Below are 18,945 nucleotides of genomic sequence, written 5' to 3' on the forward strand. Positions count from 1 at the left end.
ATCATACCTCAGGATACTGGGTTGTAATTAAAAAAAAGCCTAATATTCCCAAAATGAAGGCTAAATTGCACAAAAAAATCATTAAGTTTTCTATTTTGATAATTAAATACCACAAGTTGCATTTTTTATATAAAATATATATATATAAAGTTTTCAAATTTTGCACCTTACTACCATAAAATCATGCAAACATGGACATTTTCACCTGAATATTTCTCTTTGATACTTACATGCTAATTTTAGGGTTTTTTAACTAATGATATTTATTAAATTTTCTATTAAATCAACTAATTTTTTTTCCCAAACGTATCTTAATTCTACTTTAAAATAGAGTTGGGATATTTCTAGTGAAAATTTTAACAAATATTAATAGTTAGAAAGCTTTAAAATTAGAAAGTAAGTATCACAGAGAAATAGTTGGGTTAAAATTTTTATATTTGCATGATCGATGGTAATAACATGTAAATTTTAGAGACTTTATAGTATTTTTTATTGAAATTTTATTTATGATATTTAATTGTCAAAAAGAGAAACTTTATGGTATTTTTGTGTAATTTAACCTGGAATGAACTCCAAGTCTCCAAAGCGTCACGCTTCTCTCTCTCTCTCTCTCTCTCTCTCACAGAATAGTAATGGCTCTCCGTTTCCCCTTCTCCTCCCATCAGCCCCCAAATCAGCCCAATAAACCTAGCGGCCATCGCCATTTCCCTCTCGTCGCGGCCGCTGCCAGCATTGGGCTCGGAGTGGGCCTCTCCCTCTACCTCCAATCATCAAATCAGCCAGGCCCAGTTCGCCAAAATCCATGGGCCTTTGCTTCTCTCTCTTTCGCCGATGGGGCCTCTGCAACCTCGGTGGAGCCCAAGACGGGGGTGAGCTTTCCGTCGGTGTTGGATGGGACCCGGCGACTGTTAGCGGCTGGAGTGAGGAAGAAGAGCGTGTTTGGGCTCAAGAACATTGACGTCTACGCTTTTGGTAATTAACCCATTTCTTTATCTTTAATGTTTTGGTCAATGCAGCTTGAATTGGGTGTAGATGTGATGTTTGTTGTTGATATGCACTTAAGAGAATGCACTTGCAGGGGGGTTTATCTTGAAAATGCATTATATGTTGGAAATTCTATCGTGCATTTGTATTGAAATGTTTACAATTGGTTTGCATTTGTGGTTTTAAATTTTGGAGTAGGCCTTTTCAAATGCTATATTTAAAAGATAGTTAGGAATTCAGTTGTTGTTTCGTAGTTTGACTTACTTGATGTTTTGGGTTTGTTAGTTGTGGTTTTGACAAACGCTAGGATTGATATACACCCAGAGTTGAATGAACATTGTGTATTTATTCTTTTATTGTTGTTGGATCAACCGTAAACAACCTAGTGACCAACCCATAAACTATTTTGGGAGCACACTCCACAATGAGAAATTTGTGTTGGCAGCATTAAAGAACCAAGGGGGGGAAAGTAGTTATGGAGGCTAGATAGGAACCTATTTGGCAATTTTTTAGGTTAGAAACTTGAAATGTTGCGGATCCAGGACTTCATTCTTTAGCTCCACGAAGCAGGGGGAGACTTTTATAGATATTGGGTAGTTGCATAATCTTTATAGTTGGATTCTGAACTCTACACTCCCATGAAGCGAAAATGTTAGAACTCCTGCTTCCTGGCTTTGAATTTCACATCTTACTGTGAAAGTGCATAATAGAAGATTACGACATCACTAACATGTTATTTTTAAACCAAAATATAGGCCAAGATCGTCAATCTCTTCATACTACAGTGTAATTACATATCATAAAAGCATGTTACATATTTATACATATTTTATAATATTAGTTATGATATAATGAGTTTTTCAGCCGTTATGGTCTATAATGAATACTTGCTTACCGTGTTTTAGAAGCATCATGCCTTAGCGCCTCAGGCGCTCAGGTGAGGCGGTTTTGTATCTTAGCGCCTCACAATATGCCAAGCGCTAAATATTGCTAAGGGGAGCGCCTTTTGGTGTCACAAGAGCTCGGTTAGGCACCTCAGGCGCATGGCACTGCTAGGCGCGAAAGGTGTCTGTCTTTGTGTTCAATCTTGGGGTGCTGTTTAGCCCCCTATTTTATGTTGTACTTGACTTTAACCGTAGTCTAATTTTTGCACTTAATTCTAAAAAGTAAAATGCAAGGGTGAATATATCAAGCTAATTCACAACTTATCTAAGGATTATTACTCCTTAATTATCTTTCCTTTTATTTTTCTCCCTTGTCCTTTAGTGGCGACCTTAACCACCTTATAACTTGCCTTGACTACCAACACTAGCCGGCAAAGCAAAATCCCTTTTTTTTTAATTTGTCTTTTTTTTTTCCTTTTTCTCTTGGCTGATTTTTGTTATTTTCATTATGATGTGCCTAATTACCTATCTTGAAAGTTCAAAGTTTATCACGAACTATTTATGTTTGTAGTTACTAGTTAGCGGTACTATCTTGTATTTGTTGCTTACTACTTTATTTATATACTTTATGTCTTGTTAGGTATCACACTTTGTGACTTTTGAAATTTTGGTTGTGATTAATTTATCTTGTGATTTATTGATGTTGTGTTTAATTGCATTGTGGTTGTAACTTTTATAAATTTTTTTAATATGTAGTGTCTTGGTTCACTCAGACTGTTACCTTTTTTGGCATCTCTCACGTCAGCCAATACAGAACCTCATCGTCTTGACTTCACCTTTTACTTTCAAAACACTACTTGCTTAGGCGATTAATTGAGTATCTGCTGTTCTTCATATCTTTTGATTCTTCAACATTTTCGCCATTGTAAGTGTTTCTACTTAATTTGCTAGAATTAATTAGTAAGATGTACTACATCTGACTTGATCACTTTACTGAGTAGATAATCTGGGCTATAACTGTTTGAGAGTGCATTTACAAATTTATCAACAATTCTTCATCTTTTCATTATTGTTTCTGTGTCAACTGAGTGTATCCTAACTAGTACGTGCCTCACCCTGTTGCGTTGTATTATTCTATTCTCACTGGGAGAAATTTTTAAAATAAACCTTTTTTAAACAATATGAGCAAAATTGACCTTTTCAAAAAAAATTAGTAATTTTGACCTTTTTTTTGCCAGCTCATCACTGCTGGGCAAAAAGAGGTCGAAATCGCAAAAGTAAGGTTTGTAATTACACGGGACTACTAGTCTGTGTAATTACAAAACACTAATTAAGCGTGAAAATTATACGAAACTAGTAGTCCTCTGTAATCTCCACCCATTTAACTCTCGTGACTCCCTCTCGCTCTCTTCCTGACCTCTCTCTCTCTCTCTCTCTCTCTCTCTCTCTCTCTCTTTGTGCCTAATCTCTCTTGCCTTTCTCTCGCTCACGACTAGTCTCCACATCGCCTCCCTCTCTTCGACCGCCCGCACCATAGTGTGTCGCCGTCCGCCGACCGCACTCCGCCGCTGTCGAGTCCAACTTGTTCAAGGTGAAGTTTTTCTCTTTGTGGTGCAATTTTTTTTCTATTTGTGAAATGATGAGTGATAGGGTGAAATTGATGAGTAATATGATGAAATTGCTATATGAAAAATATTGTTTGACGATAGATTAGGCAAACCATATTATTGGGATTTAATTTCGATATGGATGGATTAGGGTAGAGTTTAATTTGATGAATGATATGGATGTATTAGGTTAGGGTTTAATTTTGATATGAATATGAATTAGGTTATTTTTAATGCGTTTTATGAAATTTATGGTTAAATTTGTGGTTAACTTTGTATTCATTGATAATTTGATTTCAACTATAATATATTATTTGCATATGATAGAATGTTGATATTTTAGTTTTTTTATGGCGAACTCAATACTCATTATTTGCTTCTTCAATGGAAGCATCGGCGTTAGAGTGAATAATATTCCTATGTATTAGGGAGGTACTAGGAAAATGTTTATGTTATCTAAATCATGCAATTTTGAAGGTTTGAAGAAGGAAATACTTGGAGTTACTAAAATTAATAAAGAAGAATATGCGACTAAGGTGTTCATTGAGAAGTATCTGTTTCTCAAATTTGTCCACATTTCGAAACATCAAGGAGAGTTCTCCCCCATGCTTAACTTAGATAATGAATCGAGCGGGTTTATGACATCTCCAAGTGAAGAGCCATGGGCACATTACAATATTTAAGCGGGCATTCTCTTGGTGGGACATCAAGTATTATATTTAACGACGTTACGGGTCACGTTACGTGTAACTTACCGGCCGGATCAATTATAGAAGAAGAAGCAAATGATGACTCGGAAGATATTGAAGAACATGGCATGCAAATTGATAGCATGCATGTGGCTATTGAAACATGCATATGATGACTCCCGTTGGATGGATCATTTTTATGTTAACAATGATCATGTGGAATTTGAGGATCTGTTGCCCGACGAATTTTAAAATAAGGATTGGATAAATACCTCCTAAGCTGAATTTGTTGATGTTAGTTCATTTTCAACGACCTGAGGACTTCACCTTTAAAAAGAATATATTCGAGAATAAGGAGGCGTTGATCTATGCAATTCGAGGATAGGCCATCAAGAAACGTGTCAATTTCAAGCCAGTAAAATCTAATATAACAAACTACCAAATAAAGTGTTACTTCAATGAGAAGATTCAAGTATAGCATGCAAGTGAGCAGGATAAGAGAAACGCAAAATGTCCTTGATTGTTAAATGCAGCTATGAGAAAATCATCAAATGGGCAATTTATAATCTCTAGATACTGCGGATTTTATACATGTTGTAATCCGTCGGTGGATGTAGATCATAAGGCTACATGTTCCTCTTAGATATGTACGCTAATTATGCCAAGTGAGAGCATAATTTGATTTAAATCCAGGTCAGATATTTCAAAGTATATATGACATGCGGAGCTTTAAGATATCTAAATATAAGGTATATGATGCAATGAGGAAAGCGTTGTCTAAAATAGCTGGAGATTGGGAGAAATCTTATGAATTACTTTTACAATATCTTGAAGCAATCAAGCAAAATAATCCGAAAAGTGAATATGAAATAATGTCTCAGGAGATCGCACCTGGGGTGGAGAAGTTTACTCGAGTATTTTAGGCATTTGGTCCTGCTATCAAGGGTTTCATTTTTTGTCATTCGTTACTGAGCATTGATGGCACACACATATATAGCAAGTACAAAGACGTGCTTCTTGTAGCGACTGATGTAGATGCGAATGACGGTGTAGACACAAATGACATGCTTCTTGTGGCGACCGGATATTAAGCATCGATGGCACATTTATATGAAATAATGAAGCTGGACCTTCGCAACATGTAAACGATGAAGCCGGACCGTTACAACCACAAACGCTACCGAATGACGAACTCATCCAAGTTCAGGATGGTGGAGATGGAAGAGGACGAAGACAATGGAGGAGGAGGAGAGTTCTTGGATGTATGTAAAGTAATCATTATCGTTCTATACTTTACAAACCTATTTTGGGATGTTATTTGTGTCTTTGCTTTATTCCAATATATACTGAGGTAGTATGAGAAGTATACTTGAAACTTCAATATGTGTGGTGTGATAAGAATGGGTATATTATGATATATATCGATGTGAGATGGTTTTCGGATTTGCAAATGAGTTTGTGGTGTGTTTTGTGGTGGGGATTTGTTAGATTTATTAAGATAAGTATCGATGTGAGACGGTTTTTAGATTTGTACAAGAAATACACAAAATTGGAGATTGTTGCAATATTTTTACAAGAAATACACATGCACATAAAACGTGCACAAGAATTGCCCAGGAAATGCAGGAGTCTACTAGTCCCGTGCATTTTGATTTTGACCCAGAAGTGCCAAGAAATGCACAGGACTAGTAGTCTCGTGCATTTCTTGTGCATACCCAAAGTTTCTGCTTAAAACACCACGGGACTGCTATTCCTGTGTTTTAAGCAGAAACTTCCGCAGATGCCGAGGAAATGCATGGGACTACTAGTCCTGTGTATTTCGTGGACAGCTGCAAATATGTTTAGCAGCTACTAATTACACGGGACTACTAGTCCTGTGTAATTAAAAACCCACTTTCAGCAAAATCGATCGTTTTCTGCCCACGTGGGCAAAAAAGGGTCGAAATTGCTAATATTTTTGGGAAAAGGTCGATTTTGCTTATTATGTTTAAAAAACAGTTCATTTTAATATTTTCTCCTTCTCAGTGAGATAATTTCATCATGAAATGCTTCTAAGTCAAGTATCTTCCTTTCTTATCTTTATCATTTAACAGGTGTTTATGCTGATGACAATGATGTCAAGGAGTTGAGTAAGAAATATTCAGAAAGGAAAGAAAATAAGGAGGTTATTTCTGATGTCTTAGATCAGGATGTACGGATGACAGTTAGGCTTCAAATTGTGTATGGTAGATTGAGCATTCGTTCAGTACGCAGTGCCTTTGAAGAATCTGTAGGAAGCAGGCTCCTAAAATTTGGTGGACCAGATAACAAAGAATTGCTTCAGAGGTAGGTTTCACATTCTATTCTCATTTATTTATTTATTGGTAATATATTGTTCTTAAGGTAATACAAAAGTATATATCCATGTCTCCTGAGTCTTGGGGACAAAGTTGAGTTAGTCTGATGGCATTATTATTTTGTGAGTATTCAGTTTGAGGAAATATTGGCCAAGCAGTCTGCATGACTGCAAAGGCGCATATTCTTTTCTGCATTGTGGATGTAACTCCAAGTGCTCTGTTCTTTTTCATCCGGGGAAGTGCTGCTACTTTGGAAAACTCTATTACTACAAAACTTCTTTCTGAAGAATAAGTTCCATTTACCATGCCGGACCCCTATTCATCGAAAGCATTGATTTCAATCTCTCACTTGATTCTTCCACTCACTCTATATTATATATATATGTATGTATGTATATAAATAATGCATATGAGGTGTCAGCTCATTTTACTAAACGAGCTATCAAGAGATATACATGTCATGTGGCCCACCTTGCTTCTCACATTAGAAGGCGTGGAGAAGGTGTGGAGACTGTGGATTACACCACCTTTTATCTCTAAGCAGCTTATTTTGTTAAATGAGAGGAGAGACATGACCTGCACCTACCTGTTTAAAATGAATTCAGTGTTCATTACCTATTAATACACATTTTCAGTTAAATTCTACCTTTTCCTCTGTATTTATAAGTCATGGCTATGAAGTTGTGGAGAGAACCTGCACCAAAGTTGTTTGTCTAGGCGAATCACAATGTTCCTCAAGAGTATTTTTTCTGTGCCTCTAATAGGTACATTCTCATGATTTTAGTGTACAGTCAGTCTCTTCTCTAGTTGTTTCTTTTTAGTTGCCAGTTGCCACTCCATTTATATCCTTATGGTATCAATATTTACTTGATTATTGTTGACCTTCACTCCCTGTTGCTAGATCATTTATTCTGATAATTTTGGTAAGTAAATAGCTCCTATAGTATACATCCTGGCTTAAGAATTAATTTTAGAAATGATCTTCTCTTTTCTTAATCTTAATTTAATACACGAAAGTGGGTACTTTTTCCTAGTTCTTGCATTTTGTTTGCTACTCTATATAAGCTCTGACTGTCGCGCCATGCACAACACGCCCAAGTTCAATATTTGTGCTTTTGGACAATATAAATATGAAAATTTTCATTTGGTAATTGTGAACGAGTAGCCATCTTCTTACAGGTTCACATCCTATTTTAAAGATGAATACCCACTACCACGTGGATCTATAATAGATCTTGCAAAGGAAAAGGATTTCATTCTTCAAGTGAAAAGTAAGTTTGTTTTTGTTAATTTTTCACTTTATATCATTGTATCTTTTAAGGAGTTTCTGAATAGATTTTATTAGTATTTATTACGGCTCATGATCTTTGCCTTCGGATCGCATTATCTCAGTGCGACATGTGTGGGTGTTCGCGTGCAGCATAAAGCAGGAAATAATCTTGTAACCAGCCCATATTTTTTTAAACTTATTAGATTTTAGCAACATGGCATGCTTAGTAAAACGAATCATATTTTAAAGTGATTATATTTATTATATTGCAAGTTGGGATGTTAGGCCTGCATTCGCTGCATCTTGGTGTTTGGTGTCTCATATAACTTTATTATATGAGATACCAAAGTTTTATCAGGAAATTTCTTATACTAAATATGAGTCTGTAGCTAGAGCCTAAACCGGCTATTATGTTGTATGTCTCCTTATGGAATACAGTTCTGGTGTAACTTCCTCAGTTGCTGGCCTGGGTATCAGAGTAACCAGAATCCCACCTTAAATGTGGGTTGAATATAAACAAACTTATTTCCTTCACATTCTCTAACGGAATTGTCAAGTAGCACTTGCCGGTTGCTATCCATTGCTCTTATATCTTAGTCACTATATGATGGCAGAAGTATGCACTTTTGTGGCTCCAATACTTTCGTTAAGGAACTTATTTAACCTCGATGCAACCTTGCTTGGTGCACAAATTATTTTTCCTGTCATTGAGCATTCTTGCACATCTATTGCCAAAATTTTGTTCTTACGGTACTCAAAACATGAAATGGGGCATTATCAAGGCATGTTATATATATATATTGTTAGTCACCTTAGTGACAAGGTCTCAAGAGATTTCATTTCTGTTTTATTTTTAAGAATTGATTTCATTTTTATTTGAGAGTCCGGATCTTCTACTGAGCCCAGGCACATTTTTGTTAGGCTGAGCTCATCAAAAGAGGCCATGATTAGCCTATACAGCACTTACTTAGTGTCATCCTCAGCCACAGTCATCTATCTAATTATTGCTGGAGTCTACGCAAAAAAATAACTTTCAGAAAAAAGAAGAGATAACAAAAACCATACTCTTATTTACAAATTTGCAGATCTTTAGATGGAATATAACAGAAAGTTTGCCACAGCACTAACAGTATCAGTCAAAACTCCTATATTTAGAATAGATAATTGAAGCTCTTGAAAATTTATAAAAAATGATTTACAGTTATGGGATTGTGTTTGCTGGGAAGACGATCGTTTATATCTGTTTTCCTTCCCCTCTTCTTGCCTTCTTTTTCCAGTAACAATGCCTCTTTTTCCTGTGCCTACAAGAATGATGTAATAACTTGTTTTATGTAGTACAAGTGAGTTACGATATAGAAATACTGAGCTTGTATAATTTAGTGAAAAAAGATTGAATCGACTATGCAATTTAACCAAGTTCATTATATAATGTTAGGAATATCCTATCTTTATGTGTGTTTCTTGGACCCTTGCATTTAAACGGTACTTTTCAGTGCATTCACTTTTAGGTTAGTAGACAATTTTTCTTTGAAACTAATAGCTTAAGAATATTGTACCAAAGTTTCTGTATAATACTTGCATATTCATGTGATAAATCATACAACACAGCATGATGGTTACGACAATTAGGGTGAGTTAAGATTTCTTAACGACAGTGTATTCTGCACCATAAAAAATACACTATGATCTAAGGTTTATGCTAATATCCCTCCCTTGTAAAAGCTGAATGCCAGCCTCTTGTAAAAGTTCAATGCAACCTCTTATAATTACTTTCAGAGTATCTTCTGTTAGAGGCAACATCTAATGCTCATGTGTCTGATTGATACAAGGCCACCGTTGTTGTAATAAATATCATGAGCGTCAAGGGAACTAATTTATGTTGATAATATTAATTTTAGCTGTTGTATATTTTGAAACAATAACTCTGACCAGCTTTTCTCTTTTACCTCTAGTTGATGGAAAGGAGGTGGGTAGCATCCAGAGCAAGCTCTTGTGCAAGTCTGTATTAGATCTTTACGTTGGGGATGATCCCTTTGATAAACGTGCTAAAGAAGATTTTGAGCTCGGTTTGGAATCTCTTCTCAAAACATAAGTTTCTTGAACTTCCCAAAGATATGGAAATAAATCAAATGACTTGAATTACTGCCTCCAATTTCTTTTTGGCCCTCTGGTACGAAAATGATTTCTTTTACAGAATTGTAGATGACTATAAACTTCTCTTTTTCAGGAATTTGTGTAGTTATGAAGATTTTTTTTATTCTCTTAGTTGTTATAGATCTACCTTAATTAATGTCCGCAGGAGCAGCACTTCATGCATAAAGTGAGCAGCTGACTATGTATTAACTGTATTCGAGTTAACTTTGTTTTGTTGCTAGAATAATTAAAGTAATTAGAATAATTAAAAAGTGCATGTATTGATTCTTTTACTAGTGCAGATTATTTACAAATGAGAACTTTAAATACAATAATGCCATTCCCTTTTACAAGTTGAGGACCTGTGCTTTATTGGAGTTAACTCACTATAAAGAAAGGTTTGGGAAATTTTCCATTTCAATTTATGACCATACCGACATCACAGAAAATATTTTTGCGCAAATCATTGAAGTAATACTGGTGAATAGAAACTTCATTGCCACTCCTCATGTTCTTTCTTATGTTTAGGATATAAAAAAGTGTCATCAACAACATAAAAAATCATTCCAGAAAATTCTAGATACATATGGAATTCATTTAAAACTCAAATGTATCCATAAAATCCAAATTGTAACATTATAAATTCATAATGATCACAACAGATATGAAACGTGTACATTGGAATATCCTTCTTCTCGACCTTTAATTGAAAGTAACCAGATTAAAGACTTGGAAAACACTTCATGCTCTTGTAGCTAATTGAAGAAGTCATTGTTCAGTGGCAATTGGTATTTGTTTTTTCACACCGTCATTCTTTTAGCTCCTGATAACCGATACACAAGCATATGCTGCCAACCTGCTTCTTTATGAACATTACTTAGACAGGTTTTACATGAAAATAGTCCATTAGATTGCCCCCTCCTGATTTTTATTTATTTACTAACTATATAATTCTTACGTGAAAAGCTCAAACTATCACCCATCACAAACTATAAGAAGTATCTCAAATAGAAGTGCTATTAGGAATTCCCCTACCAGTTAACCCTCCAACCCTCGAAAAATCAGACGTACTCGGATACAGCAATGTATAAGGCAACTTCACTGGCCCATTCCTGTTCTTAAGCCCCACATCTTTATTCATCTCAATTATCCTATTCTCAATCTCAAGCAGTCTATTTCCAAACCTCTTAAACGCCTCCAGTGCATTGTCGTCCGCTGTCCACTCCTTTGTATCCCTTTGCCCTAAATACACCTCATCCGATGAATGCTTTGACAAAATCTCAATAAGTGACACTCCAAGTATCGTCTGTAACTGGCTCGTGATTGTCTTTAGAAAGACCCTATCAGGGTTCCTTTTGAGCTCTTCGTACTCGGCAGAGCTCGGTTCTGGCATGTACTGACGACTTATTGTAGGACGATTAGGGAGGTACCCAGCATAAGGATACTGACCAAAGTTAACAGCTGCATGAAGAGCTGAGGCTACCCATATTATTGTAGTGCATGTATTTGTTAAGTTTGAGAGGCTGTTCATTGATGGCCACCATGGCTCATTCTTCTTATCTCCATGCCCTACCTCTCTAATCTCCGTCCACCATGCTTGGAGCTCATCATCATGTTTTACAGTTTCATCGTTGGTATAATAGATCGAGCAATAGTCTTGGACCCATATCTGGATAGCTGACCATATGGCTAGCCCGTCCACAGCGTAAGGATAGTCTTTGATCAGTAAGCGGATGTTGTTTGGTTGAGTTGAGTCTTCTACAGCCATGCCTCTAAGAAAATGGAAGAAAGAAAAAGAAATTAATCTGAATGTGAGCACTCTAATTTTTTTCAAAAATTAATCTGAATGTGATTAGAGAAACTGTTGTTTGAGATAGGCATAAAATAAAGATCTGGTTTACCATCCAATTTAGTTTTTATTTTATTTTATTTAACCTTTTTAGGTAAATTTAGTACCAGAACTTTGGAGTGCTTTGCATGTAGCCCTCCTATGCTATACATTTGAGAAATACTTTGGTTTTTCAAAGTTATAGTGAAAAAAAACCCTGAACTATTGGAAATTGTCATGAACCGTCATAGTCAACATTAATGTTAAGGGGTAAAAGAATGTGGTAATCTAGGAGATATATTTAAGTGCATAGGGGCAAAGTTATCTTAAAAAAACATGTCATGTGCGAACCACATGACAACTTAGACTATTGCCGTGACTCAATTTATTTTAGCGAAACAAGTTCAGGAAAGTTTTCTCAAGTGGGACTTTTTGCAAGACACCCAAATGTTCAAGGAAATTCTATAAAACTTACCCTTTTTTCTTGGGTGTAGCAGGGAAAGATTGGAATGTAATAATATTGATTCTCACAAAAGGAAAATGTTTTCTTTTGATTTAAACTGGTGTACACATGGGAGGATAGGGATAGAGCAAGAGGGAAATCTTGAAGACTGACCTTCAGTCAATATAAAAATGGGTTTTATTCTATAAGATCAACAAACCCATGAGACTAGAGGAATGACGAAAATGTGATACCTCTTAATGAGATCGGCAGGGAGGGCTTGATCAGTGAACTTCCAGTTCTTGTACATAAAAGAGGAAAGCTCCATAGAATATTTTCCTGGGAAGACCGTAGCCTCGAGAATGCCATTGCCATTGATAAGGATTTGACGAGCTAGTGCATTTATGTTCATAGTATCACGGTAGTGAGGACTCAGAAGCTTGTAAATTGGGTGCAGCGCACTCAGTTGTCGGTTGGTTGCTATCACAAATGGTTCGATCACTGCATGAGTATGCAACCTGTAAACAGCATTCAGTAAAAATGAAAATCGGGAAAAACTTTCAAACTTGATGGCCTTTATGTCTGAATCTAGTGCTAATTGCATACCCACTCCTTGTGTGCAGTCATTAGCGACCTTAAAACCTTTTACTAGCGTTTAGATCCTTTAATGTTCAAACATAATTATTTAATCATTATCTATGTCTCTCAGTGGGTGTCAGATGATGTTAATGTATTGTCCAAAGAGCCCCAAATATTTCAATGTGTTGCGGATAGAACCTATATTCTCTTATTGGTGTTGAACATGCGCCCCCACCATACATTAGGGGTACATACAACAGAGACAACTCTGTTTGGACTTTGAACTCAGCAGGTCTAAGCGCTAATAGAAAGCATAGAGATAATACTATACTGAGTTGTATCTGCAAGTAAATATGTACCAATGTGAGATGAGCTGATGAACCCCAGAATCGTTGACAGCGGCGTAAGCTTTAGCCAGATGCCAGATTGATCCATCGATGCCATCATTGGCTGGCGTGAAAACCTTGTTGATTGCGCCGAGATGTTCACCTTTGGGGTTTGGTAGGCTGAGCTCGATTGCGAGTGGCTTAAGAGTGTCATCATCTTTGAGGAAGAGGAGGGTTCTTGTGGCATAGATCTTGCTTGAAGTGTCGGAGTTGATGCGGTTCAAGTAGGGCATGAGTGTGTCATGGTGGTCCAATATGAATAGTCTGTGGGTGCTAAGGGCCTGTGGACGAGCAATCAAATTCAGACTAATGCCTGAAGCTTATAAATAGGGTACATTTTGCGATTACGCAAATTACACAGGATTAATTTCAAAACTAGCAAGAACTAGTTGTTGAGGACATTTATAATTTTCTTTAAATTACATAAGCATTCGGACATTTTTGTCCTTCTCTAGGCCTCTGCAATGAACTATTTTTTGAGCTGGGAAGTTATAATAGGGGAATTTAAGAGTTTTACTTGTACCTTAACCTCTTAGAGAGTTTCTGTTAATTTCTCTAATAAAAATAGTTTTGAATAGTTTCTTTGTGAAATTCTCTTTGTTTTATTAGAACATACCGGTGTTATTTTTCATTGGTTCTTAACCTCTCATGAGAATATTGGTCAAACGTCCAAGTCTGGTGACCATGTGATTTTTACGAGAGTTCAGCGAAAAAATACAATGACACTAGGCCACCTCTTATGGCAATGGTATAGAGGTGCATTTGTAAATGAACCTTACAAATACATGCAACGTTACCTGATCAACTGTGAGACCTTCTAGGTTCTTCTCAATGTGGGATGCTGTTATGGAGCTTCTTTGATCACCGTACATTTCTGGGTCGAGTTTGCTTGTTGGAGGAAATACCTGTAATACCGAAATTAGATACATCAGGTTCTTCCTCTCGTGTGTGTGTGTACGTGTGTGTTAAACTCTTCAATGTGAATGAGTTGTTTGGTAATACTTGAAGCCGGCTGATGATTACAGGGTTGTCGCCAGCAAGCATTTCCCGACCAAATTCTTCGTCGGTTCTCCAAGCCAACTTATCCTCTGTCATGCAGAAAGGACGTCGTTAGTAAATCAAATTGTCGGCCATGGGACTTCTAGTCACTAGTAGGGGTGCAAATGGATCAAATCTGGATCTGATGTATCATTTTGCCATGTTTGTATTAATTTACTCAATCACGGATATTGATATGGATAGAAGTAATGTTCGATAAGGAAAACGTGGAAGGAAAGCACGGATAAAACTCGAAGTACAGAGATTATGTGATGCAAAAACCGTCTAAATAGAATGTCATAAATTGTACCACCGATTGCTCGACATAACTATACAAAATAAGGTTTCGATTCAATATTAATACCAAAACAGTTTCAACATTTTGATAAATAAAGGTATCTAACCATCTCTAAATGTATTTGTACCTGATCGAAAATAGTGATTCATATTTGCACGGGTCCAACCGAATATGAATATATTTAAAACCAATATCCGTTCTTGATCGAATAAGTATGTGATATATCTAGGAATTAATATTCATTCATACCTGTTTGAGTTATTTGTCCTCTTAGGATTTGTGAAGTGCTTGCAATGTGTTTACCTTCGATAATATCTGGCGTGGGGAGCCTGAAGAGGTGTTCCCCAGAGCTCGGCAAAAGATCCTTTATCAACTCAAGTGGGAACCCATCCTTGATCTCATCGAGTTCAGGGCAATCAGGCAACACGATTCCACGCTCATAAAGGTTCAGAACGTCCTGAAACGTGTCGAACTCCAGAGGCGTTTTATCGAAGAGAGCATTGAGTGCAGGCACAAGGGCTTCAGCAAGGACCTTGATAGCGTTTCCTAAGAAATCAGACAGTTTGAGATGCCCAAATCTTTCATCTCGAGGGACGTAAATGTCAAGACCTATGCCCGGTAATCGACTCTCAGTGTTAGGGTCTGCAATGGACAGTTATAAGATCAACAATGCTATAAAGATCATAATGTTGGAAGAAACAACCGGTGCAGAACACGGGTCTAATAGAAATGAGAGTGTTAAGATGGTTTATTGGATGTACACTCAGATACAGAGTAAGAAGTGATTGCACGTGTAGGATGTTAAGAGGTTGTTATCACTAGATATAAAATGAAAGAGGATTGATTAAAATGATTGAGCGTCAGACGACAACAAAATGCACCGGGCAAAAGAAATTATAAGATTATCGTTAATGAGACAAAAAAAATGACACCTGTCATAAAATAAATAGTTTGGTTAAAAACGATTAAGAATGATACGAATACGATGATAGTCAATGTGATCTTTAAAATGATTAACAAATGGAAGATTATGATTCGTGTAGTCCAACCCAAAAACAGGTTATACTTCTGACCTGTCTTGGTGGGTGGACGACTGGTTCGTCCTCGGCGAGGGTAAGGGTACTCTTGGGACCCGCCAAGAACGGGACGGGCATAAGATGGGCCCTTATCGGGCTCACCGAGATCATTATAGAAAGCATATCCGTAAATCCGATCATGTGTCTGAAGTTCCCCGTGTATTTCATCTCCTCTCAGGTGTAGAAGCTCTTCCTTTCTGTATTGCTTTAGAGTTTTCGGGGTGTTGATGGGGAGGTAAGTCTGCAAGTATATTTTCCATTAATTAAAATAAAGTAACTAATTTTTATTTTGTGCTAATTTTTCTTTGTTTGGTTGAATATGGTACATGTAAACATCATAGATGATTGAAATACAAAATTTTGACTACAGGCACAGCGTTGTTTTTATTATTATTATTTTTTAATATTTTTAGAAGTAAGCCTAGAGTTTGATTCATAAGCTATGCAGTTCTTATCATTTTCATTTTATTTATCTTTTTTGCATTAAACACAAATATTTTTCATTTCTTTACCTATTCAAGAGATAAATAATACACGAAATTTCATCTTATACATGGCTCTCTACGTATTAGCAATATTTAGGTCCCTACATCATTCTCTTGAGCCCAGTTGCAACAGGGAAAAAAAATAGTTCAATTAAATCCACTATATATGACTATGATCATGAATTTATAATTAGCCATTATACTTTAGGACTGGACCTTAGTCCTTCATTCGAGTACCACACAATCTCATCAAACCTAATATCCAATATTAGTTAGACAGCTGATCAAGAACCTAATTCATTCTACTACTAATTTGAAAGTGGCTTAGTTCATAAGGTTCCACTATTTATCAATTTATGGGAAAGGCGGCTTTTAGGTAATTAGCTATAAATAAATAAAAGTGTACAAGAATCATCACCTAAAAGTGGGGGAAAGGGGAAATTCAAAATTATACATGCACGCATGTGATCATAAGATTAGAGTTTGGACTTTGGACCAGTAGCCTATTCCAATGCCCATAAAAAGCAACGTTCACTAACGTAAATCTTCTCAACAAATTTCATTTATTTAAGCTTCCTGTTTTTTCCCCATATGACCATGTCTAGTTGTAGATTATTCATTATTAATGTCACGCCCCGCGCCCGCGGGCCCTTTGGCGAGTGCAAGCCGTGGGGCCCATCGAGAGCAATTTAATGTTGGCTAAAGTTCACTTCCAAAATGCTAGCACTATTTGTTCTTAAGCCTTGGACTTTTCTCTATTTAAAACACTAACACTTCTTCACACTAGTCCATTTGGGACTAAAGCGGGGGTGTCACGATTAATGAAGAAGACCATGTGTGTAGTGCATAATTAAAGAAATAACACTAAGATTATTAATAAACGGGTAGAAGGTTCATATTACAAAAGGTTTTTTTTTTGTGTGTGTGTACATACGTCTGCATATTTGAAAAACTACCCTCAAATTATTAACTTTTGAATAAAATATCCCAAACCAATAAATCATCAACTTTAATATGCTAATTTCTAATGTAAAAATATCAACAAGATGGTCAAATATCTACTCGCTATATGCGACAGAGTTGATGATTTAGGGATATCTTCATAAATAATGAAATCTAACGTAATTGGCTAACATCATCTTCTCACCAAATTTCACTTTCTTATGCATGATGTTTCTTTCATGGTGGGGGCATAGATTTTATCCATTAAATTAAAGAGGGTGAAGGAGAGAGACCACACATTATTAGTGAAGAAGACCCTATCGTAATTGTAGTACTTCACAGGATAAACCCAAGAGTTGCACACAAAGTGAATCCTTCCTTTTCCTGGAAAATTCTCAAGAGTAAGGCTCTTGAGGTAGAACTCAGAATGATGGTTGTTCTTCACTATAACAGCCCCTGGGACTCCTTGCTCCTCCTCCCAACTGAATGTAACAGCGAAAGTCGACTCTCCGGCTGCTATAGAGCTAGGAAACGATATCCAATTTTCGAGATGTGCTTGCTCCCCTACCTTTCCCTTCATCATATCATCTGATTTCTCATGAGAAAAATTATATTAGATCCTTCAATTATATCCAAGAACTCATAGCATCGAAGAGTAAAAAAAAAAAAATTATATAATGATGCATATCCATGTATTAACGTTTTACTCATGACTTGTGTACGTAGCATACTGATCAATACTTTGCGAAATGCCAAAAAATATTAACTAATCATCGATGGACCATAAAACAGGACGGGGCCTACGTAGAAAAAATTAACAAGAAATTATTATAGATTACAAAGGGAAGATGAAGAAATTGCTCACTCGGGTCCGAAACAGTTGCGCTCACGAGCTCGAACGAAACATGCTTCCCCACGAGTTCATATATGTTGTCGAGGATGGAGGCATTGAAATCACTCGAACCCAAGACGTTCTTCTTTATGAGGACAACCGTTCCTTTGATCTTGGCCTTCTCATTCCCCCCCTCAAGCTTCTCCTTGATAGAGTCCACAACGCTGTTCAACATCTTGTAAAAGATGCTGAAGTTAGCAATGAGCAAATGAAAGAGGAGGCAGGGTGAGTTTATATAGATTATAGAGGAGGGGGTGTGATGATGGGGGGATAAAGGTTAGGGTGGGAGTAATTATTTTGCCCGTACTGATTTCTTGAATGGTTTGGGACGAGGCGGTGAGCCCAAGCCATTTTGATCCACACGCTGTGTACCAAACCACAACTACCCAAATTGGACGAGACAAGACAAGCCCACGATCCCCCGCCTCGTCGATGTCTTTGCTTTTTAAGACGAGCCCAAAAGCCTTCTTAATGTCTACCTGTTGTCAATTGTACGTGACGTTTTCGTGAGCGCCGGGGTCATTTGGTTTTGGCTAAAAGAGGGCTGGTGTCTAACTTTAGGCCGTCGGTTTCACTTTTCAATGTTGCGGGTGACGGTGGATAATACTCATAATAGGGTTTTAATGTTGATGTGAAATATGCAGTTATTAGTAGGTGTAGTGGTAGCGGGCAGAAATGAGAGAACAAATTTTAGAAACTCTTCGTGAAAAAATAAACTTTACGATCTATTTTGCTCTTTGCAACTGTAGATATTATGACCGTCGTTGCGTGCTGCTATGATATTTGAACTGACAGCATTTTGTTTCAAAATGTAGTTGTAACCGTAGTTGCAAAAAAAAAAAAAAAAAAAAAAAGAGTACTTGCGGTCAACTAATTATACTTATACGGACTTAACTTTAGTTGTGGTAATAAATTTTTGCGCTGCAAATAATGTTTTATGTTACAATTTCAGTTGCAAGCAATTCTGTAAATAATCCGAGAAAACATGGTATCCCAATATAAACATCTGCAATTGCAACTCTGGATACAAATTAACAAAATTTATAACTGCAACTATGACGGCATGCGACTGTGTT

At 36.6% G+C, this 18,945-nt stretch overlaps 2 protein-coding genes across 2 annotated transcripts; one reads left to right on the forward strand and one right to left on the reverse strand.

The window, feature by feature from the left end:
* LOC109826091 (fatty-acid-binding protein 1) lies at window positions 572-10,128 on the forward strand. Its single transcript, XM_020393057.1, has 4 exons — window positions 572-972; window positions 6,258-6,489; window positions 7,680-7,771; window positions 9,723-10,128. The coding sequence occupies exons 1-4, from the start codon at window positions 633-635 to the stop codon at window positions 9,860-9,862; spliced, it is 804 nt and encodes a 267-aa protein (XP_020248646.1). The 5' UTR covers window positions 572-632; the 3' UTR covers window positions 9,863-10,128.
* Window positions 10,446-18,087, reverse strand: LOC109826305 (probable linoleate 9S-lipoxygenase 5). Its single transcript, XM_020393327.1, has 9 exons — window positions 17,843-18,087; window positions 17,276-17,565; window positions 15,548-15,791; window positions 14,778-15,116; window positions 14,141-14,226; window positions 13,936-14,043; window positions 13,112-13,419; window positions 12,428-12,691; window positions 10,446-11,675 (listed from the first exon to the last, which is right to left on the reverse strand). The coding sequence occupies exons 1-9, from the start codon at window positions 18,042-18,044 to the stop codon at window positions 10,907-10,909; spliced, it is 2,610 nt and encodes an 869-aa protein (XP_020248916.1). The 5' UTR covers window positions 18,045-18,087; the 3' UTR covers window positions 10,446-10,906.

The sequence above is a fragment of the Asparagus officinalis genome, chromosome 10 (assembly GCF_001876935.1).
Source record: "Asparagus officinalis chromosome 10, Aspof.V1, whole genome shotgun sequence".
In the NCBI taxonomy this organism is placed as follows: domain Eukaryota; kingdom Viridiplantae; phylum Streptophyta; class Magnoliopsida; order Asparagales; family Asparagaceae; genus Asparagus; species Asparagus officinalis.